General features: G+C 40.9%; 1 protein-coding gene across 1 annotated transcript in view; it reads left to right on the forward strand.

Annotated features, from left to right (window-relative positions):
- Positions 1 to 18,644, forward strand: part of PLXNC1 (plexin C1) — a 177,587-nt gene that overhangs the window by 62,689 nt on the left and 96,254 nt on the right. Inside the window, exons 5-6 of the mRNA XM_056115891.1 lie at positions 4,725 to 4,830; positions 17,565 to 17,712. Coding sequence (XP_055971866.1) covers positions 4,725 to 4,830; positions 17,565 to 17,712 — 254 coding nt within the window. The remainder of the gene's footprint in view (positions 1 to 4,724; positions 4,831 to 17,564; positions 17,713 to 18,644) is intronic.

Here is an 18,644-nt window from a genome sequence, read left to right on the forward strand (position 1 = left end):
TGTACAGTCTTGTGGTCACTTGATGGATTCACAGTTTGTGTGCGCTAACCTGGAAGCTGGATTTACACTTATAACATGATTTCTTGAGCATAGAAGTGTATTCTATATGTGGTATGCAAGAACATGTTTGGAGCACAGTGGACTTGAAAGTCCAACAGGAATTCAACTTCCAGTCAGAGGTTCTGTATTCAGGGCTAGTGAGGATCATAGGCCACTCTGAATCCTCACCTCTGAGTTTTCCTCCCCAAATCCTAGCAACCCTTATCATCTAGAAACTCTGCCTCTCCTCTCTCCTCCACTTTTAGGGTTTTCCAGCCCTGTCACCACCTCTTGGCCCAGCCTCTGTTGAGGCCCTAGAAAGTTCAAATGCCTTTATCCTTGAGCATGTCTTATAAGGTAATAGGAGAGTTAGAGAGATAATACAGGGGTAAGTCACTTGACTTGCATGTGGCCAACTCCAGTTTGAACCCCAGTTGAATCCCTGGTACCACATGGTCCTCAGAACACTGTCAGGGATCACTCCTGAGCACAGAGTCAGTCGTAGCCTTGAGCTCCACCAGATATAACCCCAAACCTCAATTGATTAATCAAGGATAATGGATAATGGGGTCCCAGGAGGCCATGCAGCCTGGAGGTCAAGTGTGCGTTCTCTGATGCCAGACTTGTCACTTTAGCAGCCTTTGGCCTCAGTATATGAGTGTTCTTCCAGAGAAGGCTGTTTCATCCTGTAGAAAAAAGACTAATGAGGGAAACTAACTCTTAGGGCTTGGGGCCATGTGCCTTCCATGTAAGAGGGAGGGAGGGAGGGAGAGGGAGAGGGAGAAAGAGAGAGAGAGAGAGAGAGAGAGAGAGAGAGAGAGAGAGAGAGAGAGAGAGAGAAGGTATGTATGTGTGCGTGCGCGTGAACACACACACATTTGTGCTCACGTGTACGTATGTCTGTGGTGAGGGCCATTATTTGGAATTATTAGATTTACATTGATTTCTACTAACTCAGTAAGTCAGCCTCCTGCATGAAAATAGTTTCTGAAAAATCCAAACAGCAACTACGGTTCAAGGGTATGGACATGGACTGTGGAACTTGTAGTTTCTGAGTCTCCGGCTTATGTAGATTTTTTGAACGTGACTTTTTATGAGTTACAGGTTGGAGAAGGGTGATCCACATCCTTAGTCAAATGGCAATATCATGCTCTTATTATTTTGAATATATTAGGATGTATAGGAGATTTTATAGAAAACTGAGAACAAGCCATTTTACATAGGCTCATCCACTGAGTTGCATAGAAAAAGTTTATTTGAATTTGCTTTTTAGCATTTGTCTTCACTCTTTTCTCTCTATCTGAGTTGCTTTGGTTTCCTAAATGGCAAATGGGCAGGTGCCCACATATTGGCTTTAATGTAGTCATGCAATCTAGTTGGAAATAAGGATGGGAAAATCAAGTGCTGGGACATTGTGTAGATCCTTCATAGAGGGTGGCCAAAGTCAGAACACAGTTAGCAGATGTATCTCTGCCATTTTTTTTCCAGAATGTGCTTTTTCTAATCTGAGTCCAATTTTCCTCCTTTGGGGGCCTGGAGAAATTGAGACAAAGCCAGTTAAATCAGTCTGTCCAAGAGAGCCTCACTGGGCAAGGATCAGCCTCACCAGGAGTCTTTTCCAACAGGAGATTTGAATTGCATTTGGGTAATGACTGAAGTTTTATGAAAAGACTTTGACTGTTGCTGTCGTTGATTCATAAGAGTGATAACTTTCAAAACGGATTATTTCAAAAAAATTGGTTTTGTTTACTAAAATGTGAGAGCTGTAAGATCTTCTCCCCCTCCTCTGTGGAGAATGTGCTGTTGGGAAGATTTTTATAAAGCCGCAATATTGGAGAAGTAATAAGATACTGTTGTTGGTTGACCATCTGGTTATACATTCTTGGTGTCACACTTCGCTTTTTAATTTTTGAATTTTTTTTTTTAATGGTGAGAAGCAAGAAACAGGAGTTTGGGGATTTTAGAAGTACATTATAAACAAGGCGTGAATTTTTAGTTCCATACATTTGATTTTTTTAACCTTGCATAAAATAGGAAATAAAAGGTTTTTAATATATTTTCTTTTTAATCTCAAAGGTCATCTGAAAACCTCAGCTTCTCATTTGTTCCCCTTTGACCCTAGATTTGAATTTTTTGTGTGTTTGATTTAGGGCCTCGCCCAGCAATTCTCAGGGCTTTGCACCCAAGGATTATTCCTGGTGGGGCTTGGGGGACCATATGTGGTTCTGGGAACTGAGCATGGATTGTTTGTGCACTAGGGAAGTGCTCTACCTGCTGCATTATTTCTCTGACCCTAGATTTAAATTTTCAGCTTGTGTTTTTTTTTTTTTAAAGTCTCTTTACCACAAATAGGCGTCAATCGTAAGTCATAAGGAAATTCTGGAAAGAAACATCACTGACTCAAATGACCCAGAGATTTCACATTTCATCCATTCATTCAAAAATGTTTATTGAAACCCTCATATATGCATATCATGCTGCCAGACACTGAGGGATTTGCTGAAGAAATATTAAAGGCGTTCACCCTTCCTTTGAGGAGTTTAGAGCTTACTTGGGCAGAAATGACATAGATAGATGAAATGGTTAAGATGTAATTCAAGGCGGCATATGATTAAATACCAAAATGTGTGGTTTCGACAAGAAATACTATAGGCGTTCAGAAAAGGGAGTGATAACTCAGTGGCACTACTGTTTGCTGCCTACAAATTGGCAAATTGTAGCACTATTTGTATGAAATATTTTACACTTGTTTTTTTGGCAGCCTTCGGCCTTGACTCCCAGGCAGCATTAAGAGCTTACAAAAATATTTGCGTGCCAGTCTCTCCAGAACACGTTTCCCCGCCACACCCCCCTTCTCTTTTTCCTTTTTATCTTCTGATAGGCAGAGGAAGTGCCTATGTAGACAGGAGTGGCCGGGGGTGGGGGGGGGGGGTGTCTGACAATCATCTCTTTCTCAGAGACAAAATAAGGCCTCTCGTCATTGTCTATTTTTCAGCCTCCTAGTTCTGTTTCTCCTCTGCAGATTCTCCCTGACAGAGAGCGGCAGTTTAATTCGAACCTAACGTCCGTGACGGACGAGCTGGCCATCAAGGGTCAGATAAATTTATGACTTTGGAAAATTACTGAAGGAAATTCCCCGGGTTGTGATGTCGGAGAAGGAACTGACACAGATGTGAGGGGAGTTTGGACACAGAGGTGCTCACAGTTAGCAGGGTTGCTAAAATGTCACTGTGACATGATAGAAATCCTGTGTTTGGGGCTGAAGTTTTGCGAAACTTAAGGCTTCCTGTTCTATTTTTGTCAACTCTTAAGACATAAAAAGAGAAAAGAGAAGAGTTTCATGCTTATGAAGTCAAATGTGTACTTGGGCCCACACCACTTTCCACTCAGGTCTTCTCAGGGACTCCCCACAGCTGAAAGTACTTATCATTTGGTTGCTTTTCAAGCTCATGATTCATGAATTTTCAGTGTCTTTCAAAACTCATTGTCACGATTTAGCCCTCGCCCCTTCCTATCAGTCTTGGGCCTTTAGGAGCTAAAGATATCAGAGTTGTTTTGTTCTGTCTTTGACAAAACATCTCTGATAACTATAGATAATTAGAACATCTGTGGAGGCAACTGCGTTTGAAAATAATATGGCGCTCGGTGTTTGTTTCTCCCAGTCGGGTGAGCTGCCCTTCTGAAGAAGCAAGAGTTCCCAAGTTACCTCGACCTAGAGTGACCAACACATCCAGCAAACCAATGATCTCCCATTTCAGCTTCTGATCATGTTCATCAAATACAATATGAGCTTTACTTGGGGCATCCTCCGAGCTAGCTGATGTGGGAAGTGACCCTGAAAAATGTCTCATTTATATCTTTTGATATAATTTGGTATCTCTCTAAATAAATGTTATGTAGCAGATGGTTATGGAATGTCATATCAAGTTCTGGGGAAGACTTTGACCTCGAAACATTATTATTTATTAGCATGCTGCAAAGTACAAAATGGTAACACTGTAGCACTATCCTCCCATTCATTGTTCATCGATTTGCTCAAGTGGGCACCAGTAACATCTCTATTGTGAGACTTGTTGTTACAGTTTTTGGCATATTGAGTACATCACGGGTAGCTTGCCATGCGGGTGGATACTCTTGGTAGCATGCCAGGCTCTCTGAGAGGGGTGGAGGAATCAAACCAGGGTTGGCCAGGGTCGGCCACATGCAAGGTAAATGCCCTACCTGCTGTGCTATTGCGCCAGACCACAAAATGGTAGCTTTAAAAAAAAAAAGTAACACGATAGGTTGATATTTAAGGAATAAATCATGTACCTAAAATTTATACAATTATTGAATATTTCTTGGTCAGCGCTTTGCTAGGTTTCTAGAGAGCAGCTCTGTATTTTGGGAATCCACACGAGGGTGTTTCTTGGGTGTAGTTGTCATTGTCACCATGAGAGATAGCTCAGGAGTCTAAGTTCAACATGTTGTCTGCATTTGTTCTCTGCTCTTAGACATGACAGAAAAAACAAAACAATTCTGCTTCTGCTGTTTCATTGCTGCTTTCCATGGTTTTAGCATCATGTTCCTCTTCTCACTCAGAATCAATAATCTGCTATACAGAACCTGACATTTTGTACTGAAGTCAAATATGAGAATGTTTAACTAATGCATGTGTTTTGTTTCCTCTTTCTAAAAAAAAATAGTTGTAATTTTAAAGAAGAATGTGAAAATTCAGAAAACTGGCTGGATATCTCATCTGGAGCTAAAGCGTGCCCTCAAATTCACCTATTTCGAAAAAACAGAGATAAGGTAAGAGGAAATGTTTTCATTTCTCTCAATTGTATTGTCTAATTTTGCTACAAATGGGAACTTCTTTCTGCACATAAAGTATTAGCAATCACATAACTTAGTTTTTTTTTTGGGGGGGGGTGGGGGGAGTTGGCACACCTGATTGTTCTCAGGACTTACTTCTGATTCTGCATTCAGGGATCAATCATGAAGGTCTCAGAGGACCATATGGGGTACCAGGGGTAGACCTCAGGCAAAGCAAAAACCCTATCTGCTGTACTATCATCCTGGTCCTTGACTTAAATTTTTTAGTGTATTTATTTATTTGACCCATATTGAGTACCGAACCAGCTGCCGCCACACACTCGGGCAAGTGAAGGGATGTAGCCGAGAACAAGAAGATACTTCATGGCCTTCGTCATGGACTCTGCTGCTTTCTGGAAGATTGAATTTAAATAAAGGATACCAGAGACATAGTACAGATAGTGTTGGGGTTAAAGCCCTTTCCTGACCCCAGTTCAGTTCCTGACACTGCATGGTCCCCTGAGCACCAGTAGGAGTTACCCCTAAGCACAGAGCCAGGAGTCACCCATAGACACAAGCGGGTATGAACCAAACACTCTCTCTCCAAAAGGAAGGAAGGGAGAAAGGAAGGAATTTTAATATAATACAAAAACATTGATTAAAAAAAGATGGGCTAGAGAGATAGTACAGTGGGCAGGTCACTTGCTTTGTGCATGGTTGACCTAGATTCAATCCCCACTGCCCTAGATGGTACCCCAAGGCCACCAAGAGTGGTCTCTGAGTACAGAGCCAGGAGTAAGACCTAAGCACTTCAAGGTATGCTAATCCTCCACCTCCTACCAAAAAAAAAAAAGAGAAAAATCAATTTAGACTTATAGATAACACGATTTCTTCATTGTGGTATAAGCATAGAAGTTTGTTTCCTTTTCTTAATGTGTCTAGGCTTTTCCTGATGACTATCCTATCAACAGGATTCCAAGTCATATTGTTAGAGGGAACAAAACCAATGTGGTCAGTGCTATTGCCAGTGGTGCCTGTTGGAAAGTCAGGGGGCACTTTATAGGGCAGGACCCCCATTAGTAGCACATAAGCCCTGACACTGGATAAGAAAAAGGCACCAGTGAGTATATTCAAATGTTTTTGGATTCATACACCAACCATGCCCTGTGGGAAAATGGATTTTCTGCTTAGCAGTCTCAGTGGTGCTGTAAGGAGACATTTTCCTTCTAATTATGGCTCTTGTATTATGAATAATTGTACAGACACCCCATCAGCAGCCAGTTGACCTGTCTGTTGAGCTTGCTCTGTTTTATTTGAATGCCACATTTACAAGGAAATGGGCCACTTTCTCTTTTCCCTTACACTTTGCCATTTCAAATAGCAAGAACTATACCACTTAGGATGATTTAACATTTAATAAAGGAGAGCTAGAGCATTTAATGAGTGATAAATAATACAAGAATCAGGCTTTCAAGTCATCACTGACCAGAACTCATGAATTTAAAGTTATTTGACAACACTTTCTGTTGTCAGGTGGAGGGTAAGGAATGGTACACACACACACACACACACACACACACCCTCTACCCCTGAAGCATACATACTAACCCCTGAAGCATACATGCTAACTACCTCTGGTTTGGGTCAGAGTGAAAAAATTCTATGAAAAAGGTGTTTAAGGATCTAAGTATAAAGATCACCAAATTCATATTTCTCTTACTCGGAAAAATCTGGGCCAGAGATAGTACAGTAAGTAGGGTATTTGTCTTATACACATATACCTAATTTCCATCCCCAGGATGACATAGGGTCTTCTGAGTCCCACCAGAAGTGATCCCTGATCACAGAGCCAGGACTAAAGCCTGAGCATTGTTGGGTGGGGCCCAAAAGCTCATAAAATAAAAAGGCAACATTTCATGCAGATAGAGAATGATAGAAAATGTACAATCCTTAAATATGCACAGGATTCTGATATGTAGTTAAGATTATTCAAGACTTTAAAAAAATAATTTAAAATTTTTAATGGGTGTGGGTGGGTCATATTTCGCAGTGTTCAGGACTTACTCCTGGCTCTGTGCTCAGGGATCACTCCTGGGGTATCTTAGGGGACAATAGGTGGTCCTGGGGATCAACCCAGGTGGCAACATGTCAGGCAAGTGCCTTAACCTCCATATTATCTCCCTAGCCCACAGATTTTGAAATTTTAGGGTAATCCTTAAATAAAATATAGTGAAGAAAGTAATGGTTAAATGAAAAATAGAGTTTTTCATTTAAAAACAAAGTTGGGTTTCCTATCTTTAAGTTTCCTGGTATAAATTCATCACCACTTCTAGCTAATCTGGAGCCTCATCAATATTACTTAAAACCCAGATAAACACTGGTACTTTTTTCTCTACCCTGAACCCGCTGTGGTTTGCCTTACATCCTTTAGTGTCTTCTCACATGTCCATTACCTCATTCTCCCCACTCACCAGCTCCCTAAAGGTAAAGAAGGTAAGAACCAAGTCATCTGAGTCAAGCAATTTTTAAAACCAAGTTTAGATTGATTATTTAAATGATGCCGATAAGATGCCTGACTCCATCTTTTAAATTATTTTGGAATATTTTCTATCCTTATACTCATATACTTACTGGTAATTTTTATATGTGTAAGTACTAAAGAACCCAACATACAGAGTTAGAATCTCTGATTTTACTCATTTCCTTTTTAATACTTGGTTCCAAGTGTGTTTGCTAGCATCCAGGGATGTAACCAGAAAGAGAGCTTGTGTCGAGCATATGTGATATTGTGACTTCAATCCTAGACACACAAAACAAACAAAGCAGAGTGTTTACTAACTGACCACTGTAGGCCTAGTAGTTCTCTAGATATGGGAGGTAGGGTGGGGGAAATCATATATTTTAGACTCCCAAAGAAACTGACTTGCAAAACAATTAGGAGATAGTATATTCTCTTCTTCTATAGGAGATATGGAAATATATGTATACATATGTATATTTCTTATATGTATTTTATGTGATCATATGTTGATCTAAAAATGTGCCTCTCCCTGTTTATATATGTATGTATCCATAAGATTATTTGAGGTGGAGCTGTATCACTTAATCACTTAATCACTTAACTTCCCGTTAGTCGGCGATTTGCTCGAGCGGGCGCCAGTAACATCTCCATTTGTCCCTGTCGCGTGCTAGTGTAGCCCAATGGCATCTGTTCACTCCGGGAACATGAAGGGCCTCAAATCGATCGTTCATGATCTTGACGAAGAAGTCTGACCATCTGGAAGGTGGGCCGCCATGCGGTCTTTTGACATCCCGTGGAATCCAGTCGGTAACAGCTCTAGTCTAGCGGTCGTCTTTAAATCTCATTACGTGACCAGCCCATCTGATTTTCGACACCTTGGCATATGAGACAGCGTCCCTGATTCTTGATCGTTGACGGATGTCAGAACTCTGGATTCTCTCTCTCATTTGAGTGAAACGTGATATTCCAAGCATAGCTCTTTCTATTCTTCTTTGGGAGACCTGAATAGCGTTCTCATCTTGTTTGCATAGGGCCCAGGTCTCTGAGGCATATGTTAATGCAGGAAGAACAGTGGAATCAAAGAGATGTGCCCGGAGCCAGAGGGTCTTCGTCCTCTTAGCTATTTCTTCAACGTTCTTGAAGGCGTTCCAAGCCGCTCTCTTGCTCCTGCGCAGCTCGGGTGCCAGGTCATTTGTCATGTTGACCTCTCGACCTAGGTACACATAGCTGTTGCATTCGGAGATGGTCGTTCCATTGAGAGCAAATGGGGCATCAGGAACAAGGCTGTTTCTCATAAACATTGTCTTCGTAAGATTCAGCTGTAGTCCTACCTTTCCACACTCACGGTCAAAGTTGGCCAGCATTCGTGCCACTTGGCTGATGTTTGGTGTTATTAAAACAATGTCATCAGCAAAGTGGAGGTGGTGTAGTTGCCGACCATCTATCTTCACTCCCATTCCTTCCCATTCCAGTCGACGCATGATGTTCTCGAGGGTGGCACTGAAGAGTTTTGGTGAAATGGTATCACCCTGCCGCACCCCTCTCTTGACATCAACAATCACTTCTTTGTAGAATGGTGAGATCCTGGTAGTGAATCCGCAATACAGCTCATGGAGGATCCTGATATATTGGGCTTGAATGCCCTGATTGGCTAGGGCTTCAATGACCACTTCCGTCTCAACAGAATCAAAGGCCTTCTTTAAATCAATGAACGTTAAACAGAGCGACATCTTGAACTCCCGAGAAACCTCAATGAGCTTGGTTATCGTGTGGATATAGTCGATGGTGCTGAATCCTTTGCGGAACCCATCTTTGCTCGCATGGTTGTCCTTCATCTAGTGTTCTGCCAATCCTATTTAGGATGACTCAAGTGAACAACTTGTAGATGACAGACAATAGGCAGATCGGGCGATAGTTGCCAATGTCATGGATGTCTCCCTTCTTGAACAGTAGTACGGTCCTGCTGGTTTTCCATTGGGACGGAACCTTGCATTCAGACAGGTAGCGAGTGAAGAGCTGAGCCAGTGTATTGATGAGTACTGATGGCAGGTTCTTCAGGTGTTCAGGTCTGACCTTGTCTGGGCCGGGTGCTGTTTGTTTCTTTACTGATGAAATGGCGTGTCGGATTTCGGAAGGGAGAACGTTGGGAACGACATATCCATCCTGTGGAATTTGGTATGTCGGCAAGTGGACATGGCTATCGAAGAGATTTGAGTAGAAGTCATGGATAATCTTCTCCATTGCCGTTCTGGAGGATGTGATGGATCCATCAGGACGTCGGAGGGCAGTCATCTTGGTCTTATAGTTGGCGAAGGACAGGCGGGCATTACGAATACTTTTCCCGGCTTCTGCCACATCTACCAGTACTTCTGCTCTTCTCTCTTTGAGGTCTTCTTCCTTGATCACATCTCTGCACTGCTTTGCGAGCTCGGATGTTAGCTTGCGGTTGCCTGAGGCATGCGCCAAACCACGCTGGCGAATTAGCTCAAGAGTTTTCGAAGATAGGCGATTTTTTGTGGCTATCTCTCTCTTGGCGTTCCTCGCACATTCATGGAGGTGCTGAACCAGTCGATCGTATTCCTCGTCAATGTTGTCAACAATGGCATCTTCCCATGTTGCTGCAATAGTACCAAAGAGTTCCCAGTTGGTGGTCATTCTGGGAGTTCTCTTTTTGAACTTTGCAGCCCTTTCTCCCCGCTCTGTGAAGTAGAATTTTGCACGAAGGAGACGGTGGTCCGATCCCGTTCGAAATTTTGGGACAACAGCGACGTCAGGCAAAACCGTCGATTGAATATGATGTGGTCTATTTCGTTGTGGAATCGTCCACCGGGAGACTCCCATGTCCATCGTTTAGATTCTGCCTTCTGGAACTGTGAGTTACCATGAATGGTCTTGGTCGACATGATGAACTCAGACAGTCTCTCACCCTGTTCGTTCCATTCTAGGCCATGGGTCCCGATGTGAAGTTCTTCAGCTGATCTTCTCGGTCCTATCTTGGCATTAAAATCACCCACAATGATCTTGTAGAAGGTGTGGTCTTCTTTATAGAACTTCTCTAGCTCCATGTAGAACTTCTTGATTTCTCTTTCATCATAATGAGATGTTGGTGCGTAGACAACGAAGATAGAAACTGCAGGCAGTGAGTCACATCTATTCAAATGTAAACGTCCAATTCGGGTTGTTAGGCATTCGAATGAATCAATGCTCTTGGCCAAGTTTGTGTTGACAAGGACACCGACGCCTCCAACACCTCTTTTATCGCATGTTCCGAGGAACAATTCTTCTCCAGTGTCGAAAACGGCCTGGTGAGATTCGTGCCTTCTTGTCTCGGTCAGACCAATGATGTCGTACTTGATCATTCGTGCTTGTACCATCAGGTCCTCGATGGATGCATCTGATGCTAGCGTACGTGCATTGAAAGTACAGACGATCATTTTTGTCTTCCTTCGTTGTGGCAGCCTACGTCGACCTTGAGATTTTGTCGGCCTCTCCTTTCTCATCCTTCTCAGTGCTGCCATGTCGGTGAAGCCTTCAGGGTCAGGTGAATGAGACCAGTTGTAGTTACTGGTTTTGGCATATCGAATACACAGTGGATAGCTTGCCAGGCTCTTCCGTGCGGGCGGAATACTCTCGGTAGCTTGCCAGTCTTTCCGAGAGGGATAGAGGCATTTGGGGCGACCTCTAATCACCCTTGTAGGTGTTACCATATTTGAACCCTATCAAATATGGTACGACAATTCTGGAAGATGGGTATTTAGTGTCTTATGATGTGTCTTCAGTCGTGTGTGGGTCTCGGCCGGAGCTGCCACGCGGGTCCGGAAAGCATCCTGGAGTGTGGCGACGTGGAGCTGTATGAAAGAATAAAATACTAGGTTGTAAACATCTACTCTTTCGATACATTCACTGGAGAGGAAAGACCCAAGACATGTAAAAACCAGAAAAACTCAATTCCCGCGTATAGAGGATATCAGTGAAGAACAGGAAAAGATGAATAACAGGATCTTATTTTTGCATTATGTAACACTACATTCATTTATCTATGAAGATACCTTAACACTCAGTAAAAATGACTTGCACTCATATAAACAGAAAAGGCACGGGAATAAAAGTATTTCTCATAATCAGCATAGTTCCTAAAGGAGAGACACTAGAAACATTCTTTTTATAAATCAGAATGTGAAACAAGGAGTTCCTTAATCACTGATTCAGTGTTGCTCTCAAGGTGCAGTGATAGAAGAAACAAGGAGGAGAAATACTTACTGAATTGGCATAATTAGAAATGTCATTATTTGCTAAGATTAAGAGGTTATACATTTGCAAAATCAAAGTGTACCTATCTAAAGATCCCAATTATTAAAGGCAACAGAATACTCTGACATAAAGTTAGAGAATGAAGTATATAACGGCTACTTAAAAATAATATGAAGAGATACTAAGACATCCACCAAAAATAGTCATTTGGACTCTGTAATACCTTATCTCTCTTCAACAATTCTTTCAAATAGTAGGTAGTGGGATACTGGGGGCATTGTACATTTAGGGTATTTATACTTCAAAGTAGGAAACATCAATTAAAACTTATCAAAATAGGAAACCTTATCAAGAAGCATAAATAGAAATAAAAACAAAACATACCAGGTATTTTCTTAGAAGATATGAAAACAATCTTAATATATTCAGACACATGCTACATTTCTTGGCAAGGAAGGTATTTTTAAAATGTCACTTCTTTCTCAATCCATTTTCTAGATTCCATGAAAATTTTAAGAGGATTTCTTTTAAAATTGATAGAAAATTTATCTTCAGTCATATGAAATGCTCAACTGTGTCCAAAATAAGTTTTTTTCTGAGGGGGTGGAGGGCAACACCTGGCAATGCTCAGGGCTTACTCTGGCTCTGTGCTCCATGATCACTCCTGGCAGGGCTTTGGGATTCAACCAAGGTTGGCTGTGTGCAAGGCAAGCACCTACCTGTTATACTATCACTCAGTCCCCTGTCTGAAATACTTTTTGAAAGAAAGAAAAATTAAGGGACAGAGAAATAGGATAGGATGTAAGGTGTGCAGTCAGCCCAGGTTCTATCCCAGGCACCACATGTTGGTCTCTGGAGGACTTTCAGAGGTCACTGTAGAGCCAGGAATATCCTCTAGGTGTGGCCCAAACCACCTCCACCATTAAAAAAAAAAAAAGAAAGGAAATTAAATAAGACTATTTACATATGATTGAGAGATATATAGTTGGCAATAATTCAATCCATGCCTCTGGTTTAAAAATTATATATAGATCCATGGAATAAGATAGAAAGCTCAGAAATATGCTTGAAAAGGGTAAAGATCAGAGAGATAGAATAAATGAATAAAATTATTTAATAAAGGTGCCAAAATAACTGGCTTACAATATGGATACAAGTTAATTCAAATGTTCTGTTAAATATAAAAATAAAATTTAGGCGAATTAAGGAATTATTATTTAACACTATCAAAAATATACTTGAGAATTAGATCATTTAGAAGTATAATTTTCTTAGCTCTGTTGCAATATCCCATATAATAGCTAAAGGAAAATATTCATGTGTTGACTTTTAAAAATGTACAAAAAACAATAGATAACTAAAATACCCACTTTAGGGGAACATTTTAATAGGTGAGATACTAAAGGCCAGGAGAAGTTAAAAAGTAAACTTCATACACCAGAAACAAGCATGAAAAAGTATGTATTCTCACAATAGGAGAGTTAGATTGTTAGACATAGTTAATATATTCAACTTCATCAGTTCTCAAATAAATACAAATAAAAGTGAACATGACATCCACAAACCTCTACTTGGGTGATACCAACTAGCACAACCTCATTATTATTGTTTATTGTTTTGGGGGTTGAACCCAGGACTCACACATGGGAGGCCCTGTGCTGTACCACTGAGCTGCATCCCTAGCCTAGCACAGCCTTTCTGGAAAGAAATTTAGTGATATATTTCAAAAAGTTGACTGAAGTACTAATTCTATGCTTAGAAATCTGAAGGAGTAACTTGAGCCCTGGAACCCCATGCAGGTCTTACTGCAGTAGTTTTTCTGAATTAGAAATCTGGGAGAACCAGACTACATGACAATAAGGGGGTCGTTAAATGAAATAAATTATGTTGGGGGCAAGAGCCATAGTAGAGCACATGAGGTATTTGCCTTGCCTGTGACTGACCCAGATTGGATCCCTGGCATCCCATATGGTCTCCAGCACTGCCAGGGAGTAATTCCTGAGTGCAGAGCCAGGAGCAACCCCTGAACCTTGCTCAGTGTGACCCAAAAAAGCAAAATTAAAAAGAAAAAAATACTATGTTCACTTACTATCCTGGAAAAATATTCTTCCTTTGGACGAGTTTAATGGTTTTCTTTCGTTTCCTATGACTGTTATTTCTTTATTTCTCTGCACATTCTTGAAATTACGGATATAACATTAAGCATCAGCTTTGCTTTCACTTGAGCAGGTATGGTGCAGAATCCCTTTAACTTTGTTTTTATTGGTTTCCATGACCTGCCATAGCTTTCTTAAGACTCAAGAAGGTTTTATTCTTTAGCTTGTGTCATGGGCTGGAGTGATAGCACAGCGGGTAGGGTGTTTGCCTTGCACATGGCTGACCTGACTTCAATTCCTCTGCCCCTCTCAGAGAGCTCGGCAAGCTACCAAGAGTATCTCGCCTGCACGGCAGAGCCTGGCAAGCTCCCCGTGGGGTATTCAATATGCTAAAAACAGTAACAACAAGTCTCACAATGGAGACGTTACTGGTGCCCGCTTGAGCAAATCAATGAACAATGGGAGGACAGTGCTACAGTGCTTTTATCCTGCAGTAAGAAGTTCTTCAACTCCATGAACATTGATGGTTAATTATATTCATATTTTCAATCTCATCTGATCCTTTGTTTCATCCTTTCCCCTTTCCCCAGATTAGTTTAAGAAAGAGATTTCTATCTGGCAAGGATTTCCATTATGGTTTATTAAGCCAAGTCTTCAACTATTTAACAATATTTACTGGGAACCTAAAGTGATACAAAAATAAAACCATTCCCCCCCAAAAAAACAACCAAACCCAAATCTTTAGCTGACTCCCTTGCCACCTTGTCTTTCCACTAAATTTAAAAATAGTTGCTGTCTTCTAGTACCAGGCTCTCCATCCCCATGTTTCCCTAAGCTATTTTTGGTGAGGTCACTAGTGAATCCATGTAGCCCTTCAATAGCAAACAATACAAGTTGCCCTCTTGGTTTATTGGTAGATTTTGGAACCTTCTCTTCTCTTTCCTTCCATGGTTCACCCTCTCCGTGTGCTTCTCCTCATTCTTTCCTCCTCTCTACCTACGGGAGTTGTTCCAGGCTCCATATCGGTTCTTCCTCTCTTGTCATCTATACTTGTCCATGACCAAGTCTGTCCACTCGTGTGTTTAGACCAATTGCATGGATGTTATGTTTCCTTTTTCAGTCCAGTTCTGATAGCTCCCCTAAGTTCCAGGCCCAAAGCCAATTTCACCTACCCTTTTGATTATTACACAGCTGAAATGGAAATCTTGAGTTTTCCAACCTAAGTAGATCCAACCTCAGCACATAGTACCTTCCCTCTCTCTTTTCTCTCAACCCCAAGACTCCTGCATCCTTCTGTTTTCAATCCTGCCCCTGCTACCCCCAAACAGTGTTCTGAACCTCTGATGCTTTCAGTTTCTACCATACCATATTCGTCAGATCTCTATCACTTCTTTATTTTTTTAATTTATTTTATTTTTTTTTAAAATTTTAATGTGGACAGAAGTCACAACTGTTGATACAGTTCTCTAGTTGAAATTGATTAGATAACAAAGTTCTAGTATTAAATTTGATTAAATATTTAAAATCAGTTATTTAATGTGAAAATTGTTATATCTCATCACGGGGTTAAGAATTTAAGATTCTGACTTAGACAAATTAGATAGATAAATCCTTGTCTAAGAATTTGCTGAACTGTTTGTTGTTAGTTGAGCCCTCTCTGTTATTTTTTTGTTTGTTTGGCTTCTGTGTTACTTTCCCATCTAATTTGTGTGCCCTTACTGGAATTTCACTATTGAGGAATTAGGAGGTCCAGAGACAGCAGAGTATGTGGTCTTGGCCATTAGTGAAGTGGTAGAGTTGAGCCATTGGCTTCTATCATTTCTTAATGATCTCAGTACTGTTGGCTTTTCAGTTTTAGTCTGGTGTGATTCAATATTTCTACTAGACCATAGGCTCATGGAGGGCAGAGGCTATAGTTGTTTGGTTCACTAAAGAATTGTGCAGTAGTTGTAAGTTAAGAACTTATTTTGCTTGTTTGTTTGTTTAATTTTGTTTTGGTTTTTAGTTTTGGGGCCACAGCCATCAATGCTAATGGCTCACTTCTAGCTCTATGCTCAGGGATCACTCCTGGCAGTTCACAGGGGATCATTTTAGATGCCAGGGATCGAACATAGGTCACTGTGTGCAAGGCAAGTACTTTGCCCCCTGCCCTATCTCTCCAGCCACCCATCAGATTAATAAATATTTATGAAATAAATGAATGAAATGATGATACTATGTAAAAATGGGTATGTGAGAACTGGAAGAAAATGCAAAATATGTAAAATACTTGGTGAAAATGGAATAAAAAATACCCAGTGCTTTTGTTATAGTGTTTGAAGAGGAATGAATTTAAGACAGTATATACATGATAGTATTAGATATGATCATAGGATCTTGTGCCAAGATGTGTGACCCAGGTTACAAATGCTGGGTTGAAGCATCTGTGATGGTCTGGGTCTGGAACCCTGTCCTTGGTGCTTCAGTTTCCTCTGCTCCCAGCTTCCTACCATGCTTCTCAGATTCCCACTACATCTTCATGTCTACCATTCTCATAGTAATACCTTCAGTTTTCCTTTCCCCTAAGAGAGTTGTAGCTTTAGCTAATACATTGTGGTGTGTGTGTGTGTGGGGGGGGGGGGGGTGTCAGGTAGAGGGGTTGCTTCAGTGTCCCCTTTTGTATACACACCAGTCACCAACCCCTTGATTATCTGTTGGATCACAAACAAAACCTTAACTAGGTTTAAAGTTAACATTTCTCAAGCTACCTTCTTTCACTCGAGTAACATTGCAGTAAGAAATAACATAGCAAAAGTTTATTGACATCTGGAAAATTGAGGTTTACTCTCTTAAGTGAACCTTAGACTAAAGAGAAATCAAAGGAGGAAAAAATGTATTTTTGGATGGCAGTACATGACATCATGAAGATATAAATTATCCTAACGTCAATGTAAGTTTTAGGCATTAACTAATGCAAAAGCAATTACATTTGCACTCAAAGTCTTCTCACTATTTTGGAGAAAATCGTCTTCAAGTTCCCATAGAATAATGTTTAGGAAATTCTATGAAAATAAAGATAAATGATGAGAGATTTGCCTTATCAGATGTTGTATGTATTTAAAGTCACAGTAGTAAAAACTTGATGACATTGGAGTAAGAGTAGATCAATAGTAACTGGAATAAAGCAGAGTTTCGAAATAGATTTCAGATATATGATAGTTTAATATATGTGAAAAGTGGTGTTTGAATTTAGTGGGAAAGGAGGGGTTTTGTTTTGTTTTTCATAAATGGCTGTGACATAGCTGACTAACCATCTAGATAAAAATTAACTTGGTCCCTTATCTCACACTATATATGATTAAATTCCAGATGAATTCAAGACAAAAAAATAAAATAATAAAGGTGGTAGAACAATCTTATATTTGTCTTTAAGATATTGGAGATTGGAAAAACTTTAATAATCAAGACAAGAAATGCTTTATGGGATATATATATTATATATCCCATAAAGAATATATATATATATATATATATATCTTGTAAAGCAAAGGATACCACACGCAAAAGTTGCAAGACAAACAGTAGATTAGAGGAAAATAAGTGTCAGGGATATGACAGATAAGGACATTTTTATCTACACTGCACAGAGAGCTCTTTAAAATTGATAAGAAAAACATGCACCAAGCAGAAAAGTGGTCTGAGAATATGATATGTGATTTATAAAAGAGAAGCAAATAGCCAGCAAAATGTCTTTCTTGATATCTGCCATCTTCAAAAATCTCCTTTTGTGGCAGATCAGAGGGAGAGTTGGGGCAAGACTCTAAGATGGGTAGAAATGTTGCAAAATGATGATTTGGGCTTCTCTTATCTTCTTCTCTGCCCAGACTACTGTGGCTGTGGTGGGAAGCTTCTCTTCCAAAGAGTCTGAGTGCGTGGTGAAGAACGTGGACACGGGCAGGGAGCTTTGTAAGGGGAAGAACCTGATTAACGGGAACTGTACCTGCAGCATCCCTGCTAGGGTAATATACAAAGGTAAGTGCACTTCCGGGTGTCTGGCAAGTGTACTTCTGGATTCCTGGGTGAAATCCAGAGGCCAGAGACCCTGCTGAGAACAGATATCCCGAATTCACTGTTGACCGGGACTGCTGGAGGCTCACTCTTTCCCCATCCCTGGTTTCCTATTCCTTCTCTTGACCCTGCTTACCCTCAGCTGTCCCTCAGTTCCAGAGGGTAAGATGCCACAGAGGAGTGTAAGTTATGGATAGGGGAGCAGAATAAAGTGATAACACTAAGCTGACCTGACCCAAATGGGTCAGAGAATTTGGAGATCTGAAGGGTTAATGATGCTTCTGGTGAGATGAGGCAGAATGGTCCCAGTTCTGTCCTCTGAAACCTGTTACATTCATGCAGGATGTATTTGCTTATCAGATGCTATGTGCCAGTGCTGAGCTGGGTGCTGAGAATCCAGTGACCAGATTTCCTGGTCCTCCCTGTGGTGCTGATAGTCTCACAGGGGTAGAGACAAGTGACCAGTTCCTTCCAAACCATTGTTTCAAGCAGGGTCCTAGGGGACTCTTCTTTGAGAAGACCATTTATTTATTTATTTATTTATTTATTTTTGTTTTTGTTCTTGTTTTTTACTTTTTGGGTCACACCCAGCGATGCACGGGGGTTACTCCTGGTTCATGCACTCAAGAATTATTCCTGGCAGTGCTCGGGGGACCATATGGGATGCTGGGAATTGAACCCGGGTTGGCCGTGTGCAAGGCAAACTCCCTACCCGCTGTGCTATTGCATCAGCCCTGAGAAGACCATTTAAACATATGTGGCAGTTGGGTGAGCAGTTAAGGAGCGCTTCCTGGTAGATGGAAAGGGTTGGGCCACACAAAGAAGATGGAGTAAGAGTATTTTAGGTTGGGATCCACCACATCATGTCCAGGAAAGAAAAAACTTTGAGAACCCAG

Source organism: Sorex fumeus, unplaced genomic scaffold (assembly GCF_029834395.1).
Source record: "Sorex fumeus unplaced genomic scaffold, SorFum_2.1 ptg000003l, whole genome shotgun sequence".
Taxonomy (NCBI): Eukaryota; Metazoa; Chordata; class Mammalia; order Eulipotyphla; family Soricidae; genus Sorex; species Sorex fumeus.